We start from the raw sequence: 23179 nt of genomic DNA, 5'->3' as shown, positions 1-23179 counted from the left end.
GCCTAAACATATTTCAAGCGTGTGCTGGAATAAGGGCGTAAGTCGCATGATCGATTTCTCTTCGTCGATCCTCTCTTCTGTGAATAAAGGTGACAAGAAGCAGATTTGTTAGCATTTTTATACTTCGGGACGCTAGGCAGCGATGCAATCTTGCGTTCTGAGGTAAAAAAATGATGACAAACCCGCATCTTGTCACCTTTATTCATAGAAGAGAGGATCGACGAAGAGAAATCGATCATGTGACTTACGCCCTTATTCCAGCACACGCTTGATTTTTGCATTTCATCAAAAGTAGCAAAAATCGAATTAGAATCAATTCATGCACATTCAAAAGTAATGTCACAAGAGCACCGTTTATTCTAATTGAATGTAACGTATTGGAATGAGGTTCTTTTAACTGTTTTCTTTAAAACTGAAAATTGAACGCATAGAAAACTGTGGCCCTTTTTCAATGTTTGTCCAGAACGATCGAAGGTACACAACAAAAGAAAACTAGCGATTTTCACTAAGCCTGCCTTGATTGTCGTTGGCAAACTGGAGTTATCTTGCGATTTGGAAAACAATTGTAGCCAATTTCGTGTGTAGTATCGGTGCCTCCCTCCCAGGTGGAGGTATTATTTTTCACTGACATGACGTGGATTACTGCGATGAAATCATTTTTCTCATTAAGTCAATGATTGTTACTTCCCGTTACAACATTAACATGTACATTGATTGCGCTTCTTGAATTTAGGCGGTTAAATGAAGTTCAATCGTGCTTAGTAGGGGGGCATGGGGCAAGAGCGACACCCGGGGCAATAGTGCCACCTCTAATTTCACGTAGTTCAAATAAATTTTTTGATGTTAAACTCAGGATAAGAATAAATTGAGTACTAATTGAGGGTTGTGTAATTATTACAGTTAAAAATGTTTAGTTCAAAAATTAGTAAAATGTTTTTAACTCACCAATGCGGAAAATGCGAAATATTATAAGAATGTAAGACTGGAAAACAAGGTTTGACTCCCAATAAATACAAAACATAATGATTTTTCCGCACAGTATTGATGATTTTCAATTGATTAAAAATAGCGGTGAGGATTTTTTTTTCGAAAAAGTTCTTTTGACATTAAGTATTATGTAAATATAAAAACAGTATGTCTTATGGAACAAGAGGGACACCGCAATTTTCTCATATAAAATCAAATGAACTTTTATTTTTCTAAATCAATGTTAAATCAATGTTTCCTACTAAATAAAATCAAAATAAACCATTTTGGACATTCAAAATGGTTTCTGAAAAGTTTTACTATTATTGTTACAGTCAAATAAGATGAGAACTTAATTAATTTCGTAGAATTACTTTTTAACTATAAGTCTACTTTTATCCCTCAGTATTTATCTTTACTTACTCTAGAATTTATCGTTTAGGCGGGGAAATAATAATATACAAAATTTATGGCATTTTGCTCTGGTGGTCTTCTTGCCCCATACGAGTGGCACTCTTGCCCCGTGCCTCGTCTAAAAACCTCATAAGAAGAGACATTTTCAAAAATCTCAAATCATCATATGTTTCTTATATTTTTGAAATCCATCGATAACATCATTTAGAACAAGAGGTGAGCTTGCTCCTACACTGGAATAATCTTCAAAAATTGTGCTAATCAACCATGATTTGAACCTATAATTCTTAAGGTGTCCTTCTTGCCCCCAGCCCCCCTACCTTCATTTTGTACATCTACCCTAAACGTATACAAATTTGGTTAGGGCTTTAGGATCCCTTGAAAAATCAAAGGTAAGCTCACTTTCTGGTTGGGATCAAAAGATCTGACGTGTGACTTTGAGCAAATTGGCAAAGATCAATCAGCTGGCAAACACAGCTGAGCGTCCGATCGTTTGAAAACGAGCTTGCCGGTGGCGGCCATTGTCGCTCGTAAAATGCTAAATTCCAACGGGCAATAAATCCCACCACCTCCACGTTTCAACGCAAGCAGGCGAGCTTCCAGCCTTCAAGAGATGCAGGAGTGCAACGGTCGACAACAGCTTAAGAATGCCTTTGTCGTTTCTTCATACACTGGAAATTTGCAAACCTAAACCAACACCAACCGGAGGGAAAACCTTTGCTGAAGGTCAGCCCGGTATGCATATGGCCACTGACTGCTCACCGCTCTTTGCCATTGCGGTTTATGCACCTCGCGGCCAGAATTGTGCTGATGACTATATGGTGGCGCGGCACTAAACTACCGTGAAAAAACGACTCCAAAGCAAAAACATATGTAGAGAACCTCCACAGCCGGCCCCCGAGCAGCGATAGTCCAGTAGTAAACAAAAAGGTACTCGTGTTGTAAATACCGGCGATAGAACAGTTGCCCGCGCGAGGGCGGGCAAGTATTCGGGCAGGGGTGGAGGCGCGCATTTTATTGCAAAACTAAACTCTTCCGGTCCGGTCCAATCCACCGCAGTCCGTTTGTCTCTATTCTAATTGGAATAAACCGGCAGCCGAAGGGAAATCGAGTTTTATGTAACCACTGCCGAGCCGGTGTTGTTGGGGGGCGACCAGCAGCGTTCGTTGTACTCTCGACAATGATGAAAGAGATTCTTTTGTTCGACCGAGGGGCACCCAAGCGGAAGTAGTCGACCTATCCGAATGGGTGGAACTGGTTTGAGGTAAGCGTGCCACCGGCGCGCACAATCTTTCCCAATCGGAAACTGTTTCGGGTGCCATCGTTCGATGAATGGTTCATTAAACGCAAGAATAGACCATAATCTATTCAGCGTGTTTGGTTGATTTATGTCCCGTTTTGACAGTCGTGACGCGCGTACGTGGTGAAATGCATCCGTGCGCTGACAGAACACACGCATCGCGCTCCGGGGTGACAACGATGGCGCTTCATTCGGAATGCAAAAGATGCGATGCACCTACATATGGATTTCCGTTCGTAATCATAATTCTAGGATGCACATTTGCGCGGCACCTCGGCACCCAGTATGGCGTGCATCGCGCCATGTTTCAAAACTGACGTTTCCGCCATATTGACGCACGTAGTAGGCGCTTGCTTGCAGGCGGGCACAATGACCCCGCTTTCTTTAAACGGTTTCACGCGGGCTACTGAGATGCGCACAAGAAATCGTCAAATTGACTCAAATTAAGTAATCACAAAAAATCATCCAAGCAGGCTGGGTAGAACCACAAACGGCAACAAAAGCAGCCAGAAAAATGGACGCTCGTTCTAGACCGTGCGCAGTCGAGAATTTTTATTAATGACAGTTTACCCCGAATGGTCCCGCCGGTGTTTGCCTCGACAGAGAACCATCAGCACAGCGCACAAACAGATGAGGATAAAGCGAGCGAGTTAAGCGAAAAATTACCGAAATGACAGTTTTATTTACGTCTTTCAGGAAACAGGCGACCGGGAGGAAAGTCATAAAAAGGCAAATCAACTTGCACTTGAGCCCGGCCCGAAGCGCTTCCTTCAGTGTCGATTTTTTTCTGCATGTTTCCACATGTGCAACACAACAAGCCTCCGTCCGTGTGGGCGGGCCTTAATATTTTCTCAAATTAACTTTTTTCCCCCATCTCAATATGTTAAAAGATCTTGGCAAATCTGTTATATGGTTCCCGGTTTTCGTGCACAGGAACAATAATGCATTCTCCCCGTTACGTCGCTCCCCGTTGACGACGCGGAAGCCATTCCGTGCGGTGATTTTTGCGCCTCCTACGACTTCCTGTCTGCCAGTTTGTCTCTGCCTGCCTTCCTTCCCCGCTGGTGGCGGCGAAGATTAAGACACCTTCATTTGAGGCAGGAAGCATCGGGCAGCACGCCCGTAGATGGTGGCTCCCGAAAATGGCCGCCGCCTCGACTCTCCCCATATAATCGCGTGTGCCATATTCGCGGTTTGGATGGCAGAGCGGCGCGAGACCATAAACTCACTCTGAATGTCCCTTTGTCAACGGCTCCGAGGAGCAGTTCGCGTGCTCGGTCGCACACGCCACGAGTCCCATTTCAATAATTTTGCCATTTAATTAATAACAATGTGCCGATTTATCTCTGTTAGTTCGATTCTTCATTTGAACGACAATGGCGCGACGACGCAACGCTTCCTTGTTTCCCTCCCGAAAATTTTGCAAACGTTTGCTTTGTTTTCACGGTGTTGCACGCGAATAAAATTCCAGTCGGACAATCATGCGTGTCGTGATTAGCGTTGGGCCAGGTCCGTCCCACTCGGGCTCAGATTGGGTACCACTTCTAGTACTGCATTTGGTCCCTCGGTAGTGCAAAAGGTACCCAAGTTTGACAGATCACAGTACACTTTTCACGGCATTCTAGATTACCTTATGAGCCATAAAATTTTGGGCAACTGCAAGGGACATGGGGGTCTTCAATTTGTCTTTGGTTGGGCGCTATTTCTCGCAGAATAAAGCGGACAAGGGCACTAAGTTAATTAGTGGCAGCCAAATTGGTAGGCCGGATCGTCTGCTCCGTATCCCTTTCGGTGGCCTGTTTCGCCAAATTGCCCCTCTTCCAGTTCACGACTTTAATTTGATTACGTAACCAGCCATTGTCAACGATGTAAGTGCGGACGGACAAACGAATCAATACAAGCTTTTCCCGTCTAGTGCTCTGCCAGCAGACCCTTGTAATCAGGTGACAAAGCGAGCTCCGGTGGCAGGGCTGCCTGTCCCCACGCCTTTTCCGTTGTCCCTCTTGTCGAAATTCGCAGTCCAACCGCGACGTTTGGCGCAGTCAAACCACAGAGATTTGCTCTGTTCTCTTCCGCTTTCGCCTTTCGCATCCAGTCCAGTTCTCACCCATGTTCTCGCCCCTCGTTCAATGTTTGTTTATTTGTTATATATTTTAGCGCGATAGAGAGGCCCCCCTGCCGCGCCACAATGTGTGTTGATGCTTGATGCAGCAGAAGCAGCGCTTGTTTGGCTGATGGCGATGGGGCAGCTGCATCTATACCGTTTCACTTTGGCTGACTGTTGTTTGGCCAAGCAGTGGCAGCAGCAGTAGTTGTGACCTTCAAAAAATGCACCAAAGACAATGTGTCGATGACCACACAGCAGCCAGTATAGCGTTTTCGCGTGGCTGTTATTGTAAGATTTTCTGTTGTCGGTTGCTGACCGTTTGTGCGTTTGAGGAAGAGAACGAACGGTACATGGAACTTAGATTAGTTTAACGACAGATTTTTAGACTTTTGAATGTCTGTTTCTTAGACCAGGAACATTTTAGTAAGTGTAGATAACGAGCAAATGTCGTTTTGTTAAAAATGGCGTCCAAAGGACCAACGCACAAGTTTACTTGTTTGACCAAAGACGAGAAATGACAGTAGTCGAGCTAACACTTCTAGTACTACATTCGGTCCCTTGGTACCACACTCGGTTCTCAAGTTTGACAGATTGCATAGGCTAGTGAAAGTGGTTCCCCTAGAATAAATAATGGATGAATTTATCGCTGAGAAAAAATAGATCTCTTTTAAAATTTGACAAGTGTTTGAATGACAGATTCAGCCTCGTTCATCCACTTCTCCTAGCCTATTCCTAATCAGGGGATGCTCAAACAACAAAGTCATGCGTCAGTACACAGGCCTTTCATTGGACAGATTCGTTTACAACAACCCAGATAACCGTAGCGGTAAACGCGCAGCTATTCAGCATGACCAAGCTGAGGGTTGTGGGTTCGAATCCCACCGGTCGAGGATCTTTTCGGGTTGGAAATTTTCTCGACTTCCCAGGGCATAGAGTATCTTCATACCTGCCACACGATATACACATGCAAAAATGGTCATTGGCATAGTAAGCTCTCAGTTAATAACTGTGGAAGTGCTCATAAGAACAGTAAGCTGAGAAGCAGGCTCTGTCTCAATGGGGACGTAACCAAGGGTGGAACTGGCGGCTCTTTACTGCTACCCCAACGTGTCGCTGGTTCTAAAAAGTAAACAACCATACAAAATTTCGACCAAACGATGGTGAAGGCGTAATCAATTTTCTAGAAAACATCCATTTTGGAGATTAAGTCGAATTTGCTGATTAAATTGCTAAAAACGCACAGCAGTAGCACGTAGCAAATAACTGCTTGCAAACAATATCTTTCAAGCGCATTGATTACCTGTAATTTTGCGTATGATACAGTGACCCCACGCAGTTGAATCACCCACAATTAATGAATAAGCTGATTTCAAAAGACAAAATTATTATCAAACTTGTCACAAAACATCACAGAATTATTTTTACTGATAAGAAACTATGTGTAAAAATAATTCTGTGATGTTTTGTGACAAGTTTGATAATAATTTTGTCTTTTGAAATCAGCTGATTCATTAATTGTGGGTGATTCAACTGCGTGGGGTCACTGTATGTTTTACTTTTCCGCGTTAAGCCTTAAAACTGGTTCTGGACTTAGGTTGGCGGCTTTTCAATTTTACTCCCATTTGACAGCCCCTTGGACGTAACGCCAGAAAGAAGAAGAAGAAGAAGAAGAAGAAGAAGAAGAAGAAGATTCGTTTACAACTGCCGAACTTGGCTGTAATTACTGACATTTCAAAGGCCTTTTCATGTGACAACTCCGTGTATGCAATTGTTTACATCTGCCGAAGAGCGGTGCAAACACGGGACTGTCATTTCCATGAAAGAACTGTCAAACAGCTGGCCTGAAGAAAATGCCAATCATCAATGTCAGTTGATTGAAAATGCCCTTTCGCCTACTGTGATGTCCACATCGAATGCTTAATTTCAATCTTCCCCAATGATTCTCTCTAACTTTTACCGAAAACAAGTCCGCTTTCCCACGCGCCACTCGATGCAACGAATCTCCAGTGCCGCGCGTCCAATCAACAATGCATAATCGCTTCCTTCCAACACCACCTGTACGACCGATAAGCGTGCTATCGCCGCCGATTGGCAGCCCAAAAGTTCGAAAATAAAACAATCAGTCTCATATCGGGGAAAATTGCTGACGAAAGCGGCACCACACGTCCCTGCAATCTAATCTCGGTTGCAAATGCAATTCTTGATAAACCCGCAGCACTTTGTTACCCTGACGAGGGCTGTCAAAATGCAAAATGATAACCCCCTCGTTCTCACTCTGATTTTCTTCGGGTACGTGATTTGAATCCCCTCGGCTTACGATTAGGAATGGGTGCTCTTTGTCTTCGCTCTCCAGCCGAATTCAAGGTGACACTGCTGGTGCAGCTGCAACAGAACGAACTGCAGGAACTTTCCCTTTTCCCTAGTAAATTGCCCTCCCCCTGCTTCCAAGCTTTCTCTCTCTTTCGGTTCTTGTTGGTGTCGGGTTTCCCATTAAAGGGGCACAAGCGTCTACGAAAGAACAACCAACCCAAACAACGGGAAGAACACAAAGCTCCTCCCCATAGCGCCTCTCTCGCTCTTGTTTTTTTTTGTTTTCTAGTTTTCCTAAACTTGTTCTATACACGCGCTTCCACACTCTCACTTTTCCACCCCTCCAATGTGTCACCAACCAATTGGATTCCTATAGGAAAATGTCATGCAAACAATGGCGCCACCGCCGTCACCAAAACCAAGATTGCGCAACCGTCTCAACAGATGGCAGCACCGCAGTAGGCGCAGAAGTTTTCCTCCATGATTCTAAACCCACCAGAGCCAACTACGATGCGACCACAAAACATAAAAATAGCTTTTTCCGCCGCCGTGGCTCAACACTGCACGAGGAAAAAATACAAAAAGCCTATTTGTAAAGGCTTGCAGCGACGAACGCGCGCGCAAAGCCACAAAGGAAAAACACGGTCCTCCACCACCGAGTCTTGGTCGCGCTCGGTCCAGGTTGGAGCCCTCTGCTTTGCCTGGAGCTCGACAGAAGTGTGGTGCAACCGAAGAAGACCAACACAAAATAGAATACCAAGAGCGATGCGGTGAAGGAGAGAGGCAACAAAAAGCGATGACGATGACGGCATGGTGCAAGCGGAAGACGATTTGCAATCTCCGGCCTCGGGGCTTCTCCCTGACCGCGCACTCTAGCTCCACCTCCTCCTGATGCTACTCCTCCATAGTTTCGCTTTTCATAGTTGCATACTGCAGCAGCAGCAGCAGCAGCACTGGTCGTCCGTCGCCGTTCCGATGCAGGTACCTACATTAGAGAAGACAGTCGGTGACGATGATGATGACGATGAATATTTATGGGGCAACTCTTTCCACGGGTATAGAGTCTTCTAAGGTTAGATTTTACGGAGGTTGTCGTCGTCTTCTTGGAACCACCGCTGCATCCGGAGCGATGAAAGACGAATCGACGCGAAAAACCCGGGGCCTCAAACGGAATCGAACTGTTTGCGGTTGGCGCGACCGAGGGGCGCTCGGCCCCAAACGTGTGGCGAGGGGTGATGCACAATTTCAATAGAGCGCACTGACTGATGGCGGCAAAACAGTGCAGTGCTGCACCGCGTACTCTCTGCACATGCACAACGTTAGTTCAGTGGATTTGTAGGGTGATCGCTCGTTTAGAAGGTCACCTGTAGGTAATTTGGTTTCGCTCTCACTCTCGCTTGTTTCCACGTGGAATTAGCATAGTTTTTCCGCGCGCGCGATTGCATCGCAACCAACCTAACCAGGTAACTATGATGATGCGTGGCAACACTTTGCCTGGATGCACTTCAGGTGACAGTATCGCCAACTGTTCGCGTCGAGGGGTACATCAATTGCGGAGTTGAGTTTCAAATCGTCCAAATGGCAAACTTTTCAGCGTGTTGACCAAAGCGACATGGAAGAGCGACGGCCATTATCCAATTGAAGCCAATTACTGGCGCGCGGTAAGCTATTTCTATTTTTTCGAGCCTTCCGCCGATGAATTCAGCACAAGCGGATTGCGATTTTGAGAGCAAGCACACAAATCATTGAGTTACACATTTCATTAGCCGCCGACCGGTTGCTTCCTTCTGAACCATAGAGGAAGTCTTGAAACATCGTTCGAGGGATATATCTAAGTACCATTCCGGTGTGTTATCTGCCTCTCGCAAATCCATCTCCTTTCGCTGCTGCCACCAGTTGCCACAAACTGGTCTTCGGACGCACACACAAAAACACGGGGAGCCATCAAACAGGAATCCACCAGATGCAACCGCAAAGATTAAGATAATGGCTTTTAAGGCATAATCGTACCTCCAGACTCTTCCTTCGGGTTTCTCCCAAGAGATGGCGCACCGTGGCCCTTTTTTGCCCTTCTGCATCAATGCCAACTTGGACCGAAGCAAAAAGATGCGCGCATCCTCCGGACGACGGCGCGGACACGCCGAGGAGCAAACAACCTAAGCATTTGAAGGTCATACCTGACGATGTCTGTTTCCTGGTCATTGGCTGCATCGCTGCTGCATCTGTTATGCACCAGCCACCGTACCAAACGACAACGAAGACGACGACGACGACCGGCAGTGCATCAGGTATTTTTTCCTGGATCACGGGACTCTCTCTCTGTCTCTCTCTGGTTCGTTGCATATGCGAGCAGCGCGGACGCGAATCCAGTCCCCCTGTCTGACTTGTTCAATAAATTTGCTCCTCCAACGGGGGCACCCAGCCTGCCCTCACTCGCGGGATTACGGGATGCGATGAATAGCGATTAGGAGGAACAGCCGAGAGAAGATGCGCGAAACTATCATCATCGTCGTCTTCACGTCTTCCCTTCGTTCCGTCGTCTTCGTCCCCCGAACTCGTCGAAGAAGCCGAAGAGGTTTGATGCACTCTGGCGCGCGGACGAAAAGCGAAATGCATTGGCACTGGCATGCAACCGCGCGAACCTGGCAATCTTCTCGTTCATTATCCTTTGCTTCCTCTCGGGATTTTTGTTTTGCTGACGGTTTGCTGGGGGGATGGGTGTCGTTTAGTAATTCGTTCAGGTTTAGTACTGGCGGATGAGGAACGGCGCGCGGCATGCAACCTAAGCTGAACATCGAGAACCTTTATGGATAACTTAGTCGGAATCGGAACCTTTTTTTTCATAATTTGAAATAATTCTAACATGTATAGAATGAAGGCGTTTTTGACTAATCCTTGCGCAACGAAAGACGACTTGTCATTAATCGTACTGTCATTATAGAGTAAATCGGGATAACCGGGCTACACTCCGCTCTTCATATTCAAGGGATTGAGGCTTCTTTTACACATGTTCTTTGAGAAGTATAAACAATAAAAAGAAATTCCTAAAATATCGAAAATCAGGTCTTTGGCGTAAAATGTTGGGTCCGGTAAGCATTCTTTCTTATCACAAAAACTTTTACCGGAAGACGACTGCTAATGGGCCCATTTAAGCAAGTGTTAATTCTACGATCCTATTACACTTCCCCGAATACCATCACCCCGAAAAATAAAGCCCCGAATGGCGAATTACCCAGAAAACCTTTTCCCCGAATACGACACTTCCCCTAAAGTCAGTGATGCACTTGACAAATCCTTCCTTGTGTTTTTCGTGGAAAGAATATTCGGGGTTATGGTCAATTCGGACAAATGGTATTCTGGGTAACGTACTATTCGGGTAATGGACATAGGGGTCTTGGTTTTCGGCGTACTTGACCGTTCGGGGTTCTTGTTTTCAGGGAAATGTTATAGGATCCATTTCTTCAACGCTGTGGAACTTTTTTTTTGAGAGGGGGATATTGCCCGGGTTGTTTTGAAACGTCAAGATTTGGACCGTTTACGAAAAAACATCTTGTACCCTTTTTAGAAACTACCTTGCAAAAAAAAGTTGCATGCAGAGCATGATCAACCAAATAAATAACACCATGACATCAAAAACTATAGAAGTAATGTATTTGGTACTGCGATAGAGCAGTTTTTCCGTAGGGGGGCGTTTTACACATAATATATACACAGACAAACAGACGTAACACTTAGAACAAATCTCAATCATCAAAATCATAGTCACGAGGACATGTGCGCCCAATGCTAAAATTATTGTATTTGGCCGACGGGCCAACAGATGGCGGCAGTGTGTAAACGTCAAAGGCGAACAAAACCGATGCGAGCGCTGCGGGTGGCGGATTGGCCACCTACCATATTTTTGAATCGACCGTTAAAAAGGTGGTTGATGGACAATGATGAGAGTGTGACGTCTGTTTGTCTGTGATATATACCTAGGGGTGCGGACTCGAAGATTTAGGTTGTTCAAATTGAACACAATCTTTGCCACGAGTGCTAACCATTGTGTGTTTGCTTGTCTCGTAGGAAACCACATTCAAAATCCACACTTAAAATACTTCACACAAAGGTTCATCAGCTCAATGCAGGAAATGAACCCAATGAATAGACTAAATCAGAAAGTTTCTGGCCGTATGTAAGTTAGGAACATATTTTGAGCAGTTTTTGGAGGCTTATGCATGATTTGGACCGAGCAGAACTATTCTTTAACAGTTGGCAGTCCTTGTGTTACATAAATTGTATAACAATTTTTAGCGTGTCGAAATCACGACCGTACATTTCTAGGGGTACTCTGATCATTTTTATGAAAATTTTAGTTTGATAGCAGCCTAGCTGCTTGTGGGTTTCCTATTCGCATCCTCCAGATATATGCTATTTTATCTTGCACACAAAATTTAATTCAGGCTTACTTACGGCTTCATGCAGTATAGTTCCAGAAGGGCCTACTTTCTCAGTAAATAATTTAAGATTGAGGCATTTGAAGCATTCTAGGCAAACAAACTAAGACATAGTAGTCGATCTCATAATAGATAATTCTTCTAGTACTACATTTGGTCCCCTCTATACTTTGATTCTAGATTTGGCTCTATTACCTCATGTACCATAAAATTCTGGGTAACTGCAAGAGACACGAAGTTCTTCACTTCGCCTTTGACGTTACGGTAACCGTTACATCTGCTGCAAACGAAGGACGAATAAGTTGTAAACCGTTTTACTTACTGGCCAAATTTTGACTACAAACGCAATGCGAAAACCTTTGCTGGCAGCTATTATCACTAGCATTCATTTCATTTATTTAGTTAACATCTACACAGATAACACTGAATCAACAATTTCACGCCACAATACTCGGTTCGTGGCCGCATCTCTCCATCCTCGGTTCTGCCCCACGCTCGCCAAATCGATACGCACTTGATCCGCCCACCTAGCTCGCTGCGCTCCACGCCTTCTTGTACCAACCGGATCCGAAGCGAATACCATCTTTGCAGGGTTGCTGTCCGGCATTCTTGCAACATGCCCTGCCCATCGTATCCTTCCAGCTTTGGCCACCTTCTGGATACTGGGTTCGCCGTAGAGTTGGGCGAGCTCGTGGTTCATCCTTCGCCGCCACACACCGTTCTCCTGCACACCGCCGAAGATCGTCCTAAGCACCCGACGTTCGAAAACTCCAAGTGCTTGCAAGTCCTCCTCGAGCATCGTCCACGTTTCATGCCCGTAGAGGACTACCGGCCTTATGAGCGTTTTGTACATGGTACATTTGGTGCGGGCGTGAATCTTTTTTGACCGCAGCTTCTTCTGGAGGCCATAGTAGGCCCGACTTCCACTGATGATGCGCCTCCGTATTTCACGGCTAACGTTATTATCAGCCGTCAGCAAGGATCCAAGGTAGACGAACTCGTCGACCACCTCGAACGTATCCCCGTCTATCGTAACACTGCTACCTAGGCGAGCCCTGTCGCGCTCGGCCCCACCAGCTAGCATGTACTTTGTCTTGGCCGCATTCACCACCAGTCCAACTTTTGCTGCCTCGCGTTTCAGGCGGGTGTACAGGTCTGCCACCTTTTCAAATGTTCGGCCGACGATGTCCATATCATCCGCGAAGCAAACAAATTGACTGGATCTCGTAAAAATCGTACCCCGGCTGTTAAGCCCGGCTCTCCGCATAACACCTTCTAGCGCAATATTGAACAACAGGCACGAAAGTCCATCACCTTGTCGTAGTCCCCGGTGGGATCCAAACGAACTGGAGTGTTCGCCTGAAACCTTCACACAATTTTGCACACCTTCCATCGTTGCTCTTATCAGTCTCGTGAGCTTCCCGGGAAAGCTGTTCTTGTCCATGATTTTCCATAGCTCTACGCGGTCGATACTGTCGTATGCCGCCTTGAAATCAATGAAAAGGTGATGCGTTGGGACCTGGTATTCACGACATTTTTGGAGGATTTGCCGTACAGTAAAGATCTGGTCCGTTGTCGATCGGCCGTCAACGAAGCCGGCTTGATAACTTCCCACGAACTCGTTTACTACAGGTGACAGACGACGGAAGATGATCTGGGATAGTACTTTGTAGGCCGCATTTAGAATGGTGATCGCTCGAAAGTTCTCACAATCTAACTTGTCGCCTTTCTTGTAGATAGGGCAGATTACCCCTTCCTTCCACTCCTCCGGTAGCTGTTCTGTTTCCCAGATTGTGCCTATCAGCCGGTGCAGACAAATGGCCAGCCTTTCCGGACCCATCTTTATGAGTTCAGCTCCGATACCATCCTTACCAGCAGCTTTATTGTTCTTGAGCTGGTGAATGGCATCCTTAACCTCCCTCAAAGTGGGGGCTGGTTGGTTTCCATCTTCCGCAGTACTGACGAAGGCATTTCCTCCGTTGTCCCGTCCTTCATTGCCTGTGCTCTCAGCACCATTCAGGTGCTCGTCGAAGTGCTGCTTCCACCTTTCGATCACCTCACGCTCGTCCGTCAGAATGCTCCCATCCTTATCCCTGCACATCTCGGCTCGCGGCACGAAGCCGTTGCGGGATGCGTTGAGCTTCTGATAGAACCTACGCGTTTCCTGAGACCGGCACAGCTGTTCCATCTCCTCGCACTCCGTCTCCTCCAGGCGGCGTTTTTTCTCCCGAAAGAGGCGGGTCTGCTGTTGCCGTTTCCGTTTGTAGCGTTCCACGTTCTGCCGGGTCCTTTGCTGCAGCATGACCGCCCGCGCTGCATTCTTCTCCTCCAAAACCTCCTGGCACTCCTCGTCGAACCAATCGTTCCGTCGACTCCGTCCTACGTACCCGACGTTGCTCTCAGCTGCATCGTTGATGGCTGCTTTTACTGTTCTCCAGCAGTCTTCAAGAGGGGCTTCGTCCAGCTCACCCTCTTCCGGTAATGCAGCCTCGAGTTGCTGCGCGTATGCCGCTGCGACATCCGGTTGCTTGAGCCGCTCTAGGTCATACCGGGGCGGCCGTCGGTACCGTACGTTGTTAACGACGGAGAGTTTTGGGCGCAGTTTGACCATCACCAGATAGTGGTCAGAGTCGATGTTAGCGCCACGATAGGTCCTGACGTCGATAATGTCGGAGAAGTGCCGACCATCAATCAGAACGTGGTCGATTTGCGATTCTGTCTGCTGTGGTGATCTCCAGGTGTATCGGTACGGAAGGCTGTGCTGGAAGTAGGTGCTACGAATGGCCATATTTTTGGAGGCGGCAAAATCAATTAGTCGTAGGCCGTTTTCGTTCGTCAGCCGGTGGGCGCTGAACTTTCCAATCGTCGGTCTGAACTCCTCCTCCTGGCCAACCTGAGCGTTTAGATCTCCTATGATGATTTTGACGTCGTGGCTTGGGCAGCTGTCGTACTCGCGTTCGAGCTGCGCGTAAAAAGCGTCTTTATCATCATCAGTGCTTCCGGAGTGTGGGCTGTGCACGTTTATTATGCTGAAGTTGAAGAACCGGCCTTTGATCCTCAACTTGCACATTCTCTCATTGATCGGCCACCACCCGATCACGCGCCTCTGCATATCACCCATCACTATAAAAGCTGTTCCCAGCTCATGTGTATTGCCGCAGCTCTGGTAGATGGTATGGTTACCTCTAAACGTTCGCACCATTGATCCCTTCCAACACACTTCCTGCAACGCTACGATGCCGAATCCACGGTCCTTCAGCACGTCGGCGAGTATGCGTGTGCTCCCGATGAAGTTGAGAGACTTACAGTTCCACGTACCGAGCTTCCAATCGCTAGTCCCTTTACGTCGCTGTGGTCTTCGCCGATTGTCCCGGTTCGTATTCTCTCGTTGATTATTCGTTGCTTGATGTTTTTACGGCTGGCTTGCAGGGCCTGATCACTAGCAGAGAAGTGAATAATTGCTTACATTAAGGATGTCCTTCTTTCAGAATTAGACTGTTTCTTGGACTAATACTCAATGATGATTTATCCTTCTTTAAGAATAAACTGTTCTTAAACGGAGTTCATTAAAAATGCATGCTAACTGTAGTTCACTTTAGTTTTCAATTTCGACCAAACGGCAATTGGCCAAATGGCGTTCGGCCAAACGGCATTCGGCCAAATGACCTGGAATCATGTACTTCACAACATACTATATTTTGTTGTACACGTTCTTCGCCTTTTGTATGTTTTTTTTTTCGATACCGGGTTGGCCTCTACCGTGGACTTATATGAAAAAGTGGTCGTCTGAATCTTGATGAAGTCTGTATCTCATAAGTCATATACGTAGAACCTTAGAAATTCACAACAAATTTTGTTCGGATCATCGTGATCTGTCTAAAATTGAGCCTATAAATCGAGTGAAACGGCTACCCAAACCAATGCTACAGACCCTTTGCCTGTGCTTTCCAGCAAGCGTGTCGCCAGTTCACCAGCTTCTATGTTCATTGGATTGCCTTATTAGATGTCCAAGCTTTTGTTCCAATCCAACCTTTGAGAAAAAATGTTTTATCGGCTCCTTTGGTACCGAAGCTTGATTGAAATTCTCACAAAATTGTGATGCACAAGATTACCAAATTAAACAAAAATGTAGATACCAGATTCTTGAAGGTATCTCGTATTTGTCCACCAATCAATGTCAAACATTCAATTATTATGATGATTGACGAAGCTTCGGTCAACTCGCTTGATCAACAAGCGAATCGCATCTTCTATTCATTCACCCAGCTGTATGTGAAAGTCCCAAAAGCTTGAATAACACATTTGTAAATCGTAAAATGAGAAGGAAAGGAAATTTATGATTTATGATATTTTTTTTGCAATGAATGACTACTACAAATGTAATACACAACAAGAAAGAAATATGTACAAGAAATGCAAATTGCAATAGAATTAAAATAAAATAAATGATTATATCAGTCTTCACCATCATGTGGTAAAAATCTATACTGTTATTTATTCTGTGTTGTTTGTCCTTCATTTAGAATTGGAACAAACTTTTGCTCATATTGTGGCGCTCCTTGTGGACGGATTTGGAAGTTCTTGGCGCCCACGTGTCGGGAATTTTGTCAGCTTCACGTATGTATTTTTGACATTCCGCAAATCGACTGTACTTTGTAAACAATCAACATGGAAGCCGAAAGAAGGGGAAAAATTGTGCACAGTTTTTTGGAAAATCCATTGTGGTCTGCATCTAGGCTGAACTTTCCCAGAAATACCGTATGGCGCGTTATCAAACGGTATAAGGAAACATTGACGACGATTCGGAAGCCTCAAGCCAATCGTCGGAGTGGAACTGTCGACCGGAAACTGCGTGGTAGGATTTTGAAGACGATTAAGAGGAAACCCAACCGTGATTTCGCCAAAAAATTCGGTGCTGCCCATAGTACCGTGAGGAGAACTCGACTCCGGGAAGGAATCAAGTCGTATCGAGCTAGCCAACAGCCAAATCGGACCATAAAACAGAATAGTGTGGCCAAAATCCGTGCTCGAAAGCTATACGACCAGGTGCTGACCAAGTTCGACGGGTGGCTTCTGATGATCCTATGCCAAGGCTGACTTCGGGCCAATCCCAGGTCAAAAATTTTACTTGGCAACGGCTCGGCAACATCCCGTTCCGGCCAAATTTCAATTTGTTTTTGTCGACAAATTTGCACGAAAATTCATGACTTGGCAGGGCATTTGCAGCTGTGGCAAAAAAAAACGAAAGTTTTCGTTACAAATAAGACAATGACGTCGGAACTATACCAAAAAGAGTGTCTCCAAAAACGAATTTTGCCGTTCATTCGATCCCACGACCATCCCGTAATGTTTTGGCCAGATTTGGCAAACTGTAAATACAGCAAAGTCGATCGAGAATGGTATGCAGAGGAAGGGGTCCAGTTTATTCCGAAAAACCTTAAGGGGGCAGGATCCGTCATTGATTTCAGAATTTTCAAAAGCAGTTTTTTCGTTCAAAATCAAGAAAATTTACAGGAAAATGTGTTCACTGTATTCTATTCTACAACCGAAACACAGTGAACACATTTCCATCGAATAAGTTTCAGTTATGAACAGGAGAACTGCTTTTTAAAATTTCGATGATGACGATGATTACGATGACGGAGCGTTGAACGTTAACCCACCCAACTGCCCCCAGTTCAACCCTATTGAGAAATACTGGGCAATCATGAAAAGAAGACTCAAGGCAAAGGGAAAGGTTGTCAAAGCATCAATCAGATGAATACCTGGTGGAATAAGATAGCTAAAACGATGGACAAAGAAGGTGTGCGCCGCCTAATGAGGCGTTTTACAGGAAAAAATCGAGAATTCCTTCGAAACCGTGACGAATAATTGTATCCGTATTTTTTCTTAAAAGTATAAAGAAAACGCTACATTTGTATAAAAAAAGATCTTGAATTCAATAATAAAAAAAACTCAAATACAGGCAATAGGGTAACGACTGTTTATTTTGTTCTCAAACGCTAACAGTTGGTGACAGCGGCAACAATTTCAGACAACAACCTTTCGAACATTCAGTTTCTCTTACCGACCGCCGAGCGGCGACACTGATGTTTATATTCCACTCACTGATCGCGCTACGCTGGATTCTCGAATTTCTCAAACTTCCAACACAAGCGCATGGAAGAATGGTAGTCGGAGAACTGTCAAAACGTATGGAAAATAATGAAAATCGTAAATTGCTTGCTATTAGGAAACCGGATCAAAAAAGTAGTGATTAGAAATCAAGTGTAATGAAAACACATAACTTTTTGTGTTTAGTTCATCTTCCGTGGTGCTTTCTTTGCTTCAGGATTTCGTTTTTACTACCATTGAAAAAGAACCATCTATTGCTTTTTCAGTTTTGAATATCGCCCTATTGTTTTTGTTCCAATTCTATCTGAAGCAAGCTTTATCTGAATAAGTTCCTCTAACAATCATGGTTTAGGATGGTTCAATGCCAAGGGCAATTTTATTTTGAACAGTCGAAGTTCATTAAACATTTTTACCCAGATAAAAACCATAGAAAATTCGTGAAACATATTCAACTATGGGCAATTGAACTGCACTAAATTATTCGGTGAAATAACGGTTCAAAACACTATGTTAAACAAAAACTCTATCTCATTTTACTATTTTAATATCATGTTAGAGGTCAAGTAATCATTGACATTCAGTTCTGAATTATGGAAAATATTGCAAAAGCGGTTTTAAGGCGTCGGATGTATCTTTCTCATCAGATGTATGTTTAAAAAGGCTTCACAATTTGCGACGGACAAATCTCCCATTTGGAGGGAAACGTGCTGCTTGAGCTAAAGTTTTGATACCTGAAAGTCGAACGTTTGCCCCACCTTACTACCATATATTCGAATCCACCGTTAAAGAAAAAGGTGGTCGATCGACAGTGATGAGTGTCTGATTGTCTGTGCTTTAAGTATTGGGTGATAAGGCATTTGAAACGATTACCTGAATCCGATAATATCGAAGCAGATCTTAGACGATCTTTGCAAATCCGAGGTAAGGTCAGAACTTTACATTTAGTATGTCATTTCTGAAGGAATGGATAAAAAGATTCTCAAGTGCTTCCGATGTTCGTTTTCACTATGTTCGATAGCAATTTTTCATGTTTTACATCTTCTCCCTGTCTGTGCTATCTTCAAATGTTAATTGTTGCGAATGTGCAGCGATAATCTTTTCGAGAAGTGTTGTGTAATTTTACACTGCAGCTACTTTGAAGTAGACAGACTCAGAATGCGGCTTCGTGGTGGTAACATTCATCGGCTTCGTCGATGATAACTGGGGAAATTGTCGTTCGTTATCAGGGGCGAAAAAAGGCTCGGGCGCGAGTATAAACGTACAAATGGGGCTTATCTCGTGGGCGAACTGAAGCCACAGTGCATCGAGGATGCATATTTAGTAGCAACAACAGGCACCGCGCGCACCATCAATTTAAGTACGGGAGGGTGCGAAAATAGAAATGAAGCTTAAAGCGTTTATTGACATCGCCCTCAACTGCCACCGAGCGTTGTTTCCGCGCGCATATGGGGTATCGATTTGATAAGAGAAGGAGTCGGTGAAGAAGCGGATTAGACCCCCTTCGAAGAATGGGGTGCAATGGAGGTTTGATCATAGACAAACAGACGTAATATTGAGAACAATGGGGCGGTATTAGAAACTAAAAAGGCAACAGATAGGGTAACGATCGTATTTTGGACCCCCTAAGGAAGTCATTTCAGTTTTTTGTCCCAATTGATTAATTGCACAGCGTAACCAATTCAAAGAACATGCCAAAAAGGAGAGAGAAACTTTCTCTACGAGATAAAAATGTAGGATCCAAAAAACGTCGAAAATAATTGAATTGGGAAGCCATTATTTTGGACACACCAATACATTTTGGACCCTCAAAGTATATATTTTGGACCCCCGGCATTTTTTATCGTTTGGCGACAAAGTCCACAACACTGGATGTATACTTTGCTTGCCCATAGTCTAATCAATCGATTGACAATGGAAAATCGAAGAAATTCTACGCTTTTAGTTCAGAAATTTGAAAAAAGTTTTTGTTTACATTTAGAAAATTTCTGACGGCTTCAATTTCTGTGTGTAACGTGCTGTAACGGTTGCATGGATGAACCGATTAAATAAAATTAATTTCAGACAAAATAAACCCCTTTTCTATGTACAAACGGTTGATGCAAGTGCGGATTAGTCCTATCTTTCCAAATGGCATGCGAATTGAGTTGGTCTTTCGATTCAAACTGGGAAATTTGCAGGAAAATTGCTCAGGGGGTCCAAAATATATAGGGGTCCAAAATATATTGGTTACCCTAGTTATTTGAATTAAACACACTATGTTAAGTATCTATTCACTTTAAGCTTCATTTCTATTAATTACTTTTTTGATATAGTTTCTTAATATCAAGAAATTTACTTTTTCAATACATAATTGTTCATATGTTTTGACAGTTCTCGACTACCATTCCTCTACGAACTTGTGGTGCAAGTTTGAGAATCAAGCGTAGCACGCTGAATGAGTGGAAGACACAACACTTTCGCCGTTCGGTTTTCAGTGTTAGAAACTAAATGTTGAAAGGTTGTTGCTAATCTACAAAAATACTCTCCAAAACGATCTTAATAAGGATAGTTGTTATCTGATAAATTGTATATTTGACTTATGTGCCACGCTGCAACAACGTTTCTCGAACTAACAAGTAATACATTGTATAGAAATCGTGGCTGACATTATAAAGCGAGCTAATCGCTCTGAATCAATTTCTAAGTCGCAGGCCAAAGACTTTGCAGCCAACCTAAAGACAAAATAAAGATATAGTAGTTCGCCTCATAATAGATACATTTTCTAGTACTACATTTGGTTCCTTGATACTACACTATGTAGGTAGCCAGGTTTTACCTCATGAACCAAGAATTTCTGAGCTACTGCAAATGACTTCGTATTTTGCCAAACTCCACGCTGATAACGCGATTATGTATATGCACCGCTTTCCCACCCCCACTCTCGAGACAATCTTAAAACTAACCATCACGTTTATTCTCTCCCCCTCCAGTTACCGACAACTATCACTACCTGCACTCGATGAATGCGGCGGCGGCGGCCGGTTATCCATCGTCCCACTTTCCCTCGGCAGCCCCGTCGCAACGGGTACAGCAACTGTCCGCCGGTGCCGGAAACGGAGGCCTAAGCGTCATGAGCCAACATCACCTGCATGCCCATCATCCCCACCCGGGTCAGCATCCGGGGGCGCACGTGGGGAACGGATCCTCCATTGGCGCCATGGCCAATGGTCTGGTGAACGGACTACACCACCACTCGCAGAGCGTGTCCTCCAGCTGTCCCGATGAGTTGTCCTACATGCTCGAGCTGGGCGGATTCCCTCCGAGGAAGCTGAAGAAACCCAAGAAGCCCAAACTGGAGATGGGCGTCAAGCGCAAATCTCGCGAGGGCTCCACCACCTATCTGTGGGAATTCCTGCTCAAGCTGCTCCAGGACCGCGAGTACTGCCCTCGGTTCATCAAGTGGACCAACCGGGAGAAGGGCGTGTTCAAGCTGGTCGACTCCAAAGCCGTCTCCAAGCTGTGGGGCATGCACAAGAACAAACCGGACATGAACTACGAAACGATGGGCCGAGCACTGCGGTATTACTACCAGCGGGGCATCCTGGCCAAGGTCGACGGCCAACGGTTGGTGTACCAGTTTGTCGACGTACCGAAGGATATTATCGAGATCGATTGCTCGGCCACATAGAACAGGTACGAGAAGCGACCGGTGGTGGCGGTGAAAGCGTTACCACCGTTGGCCCGGTCGTTTCTGGAACGATAAGTAAGCAAACACACACACACACAATGACACTAGTCCGGTTTCCGACTGTTCCCTACCCCGGGCAACAGTCCTCCCCATTGCGGTCTACTTCTGTATAAACGACGATAAAGCATGGGAAAATCTACTACTTCCCGCAAGTTTTACGTCTTACTTCGCTCCCGTGTACATATGTAAGGATCTTCTCGGTTTTTATTGCGATATTTATTTTTAACAAACGATCTTCTTTATTTAAGTGTAAACATTCTGTATGTATCATATTAGACGGTAACGTGTGTATAAAGTTATTTTTGCCCCCTCTTTTGTAAATTATAATTTATTTAAGTTATGAAACACGATCAAACAAAATGAGAATCAGAATCATCCCCGGCAGAAGCAAGGCAAGGGAAGTACTAGACTAGGACACGGAAAAAGGTTTGAAATCGCAGAAAAAATAAAAGACAATAAGAGAAAATGAGAAATAGCTATAAAGAAAAAAGGACCACCTTCCGCTTTGTTTTGTTTTTTTTAACGATTGATGTTTTTTGTTTTATTATGAGAAAATAGTTGAAAATTCGTTTCGGTTCGCAAACGCTCGCTTCACCCGAAGGCAACAAGAGAGAAGTACAAATCAAACACAAACAAATCAAATATCAGTTATACACATACAGGCAAAAAAAAAGTGTTGCAAAATAACCATCAACCTCGCGCTGGCAGTACTAGATCGCTAGAAAACGGAAAGCGACTCCTAACCGGAAATCACAGCGATTCTCTCCTCCCCGTCCAGTGCTGTGGACGAGAATCTAGTACCTCAGTAGTGAGTGATAGTTTTTGTGTGCGTGTAATATCTATTAGCGAGAGTACATATGTAAATGGTTAAAGCGAGATAGTTTTTAATTAGTTTTTTTTTATTATTATTTAAGTGGAACATATTTCCCGGTTAGGCTAAGGACAGGACGCAGCAACTGTACTACTGAGGATGTAAATTTCCATGTAAATTGTTTGTAATAAATTTTAAGAGTTAGGTTTTAGGTTATGTTTTAGCTGCTACATGCAATCAGCTGTATAATCAAGTGTAAAAATTTATCTTATTTTTAAGCAAAAGTATTTCGTGTTATTTAAGAGGTTCGCTTTCTTTCGTAAACCTTTTTTTCTCTATTGTTAGACGGTAAAATGCTATTTTATTTCTCTTTTTAAAACTAAACTACCTACTTTTTTATTAGAAACGAGAACAACTCACTGCCCTTCCCGTGTCGTAAGTGCTGTTTTAGTTTTACTGATTTGTGTTTTCAATACTTTTACCGCGTAAGCCTTCGTTCTTATATATAAAGTGTAAGGAAGAGGAATGTTTGTCCAATCGACAAGGTGATATAAAGAAAAACGGAAAATCAAAAAGAGCTAGGAAAGAAGCAGAATCGTACCGCGAATCAAGACACTCATACAAACGCGAAACACACACAAACACTCTCACAGTACAGAACAACAACACAAAATCGACAAGAATTTTGAAAGAGAATAAACGAAGTTTCTTTAAAATCTTGATCTCATTAATTTATTGTTTATTGATGCAAGCAAAATCTATTTTTGAAACGGAAAATTTTATGGTTTTCTCCCACAAGTGTAAATATGCTTGGAAATTGAGTTTTTAATATGATTTTTACATTGTTTACGTGTTACCTAATGTGATCCAAGGGATTGGATAAATTTACTGGCGGAACCCATACAAAAGGAAGTACCAGATTCGCTTGAATGTCTCATGTAATCAACATTGATGCCTATCAATCCGTCAGACACTGCCACCTATACGTCAACAT

At 44.2% G+C, this 23179-nt stretch overlaps 1 protein-coding gene across 1 annotated transcript in view; it reads left to right on the top strand.

Annotated features, from left to right (window-relative positions):
- LOC5566265 (ecdysone-induced protein 74EF) overlaps window positions 1-23179 on the top strand; it is a 67308-nt gene extending 44129 nt beyond the window's left edge. The window contains 2 exon segments of the mRNA XM_021840887.1: window positions 20617-21249; window positions 21252-23179. Coding sequence (XP_021696579.1) covers window positions 20617-21249; window positions 21252-21487 — 869 coding nt within the window. The 3' untranslated portion in view covers window positions 21488-23179.

The sequence above is a fragment of the Aedes aegypti genome, chromosome 2 (assembly GCF_002204515.2).
Source record: "Aedes aegypti strain LVP_AGWG chromosome 2, AaegL5.0 Primary Assembly, whole genome shotgun sequence".
Taxonomy (NCBI): Eukaryota; Metazoa; Arthropoda; class Insecta; order Diptera; family Culicidae; genus Aedes; species Aedes aegypti.
This window is presented reverse-complemented; position numbering and strand designations above follow the sequence as displayed.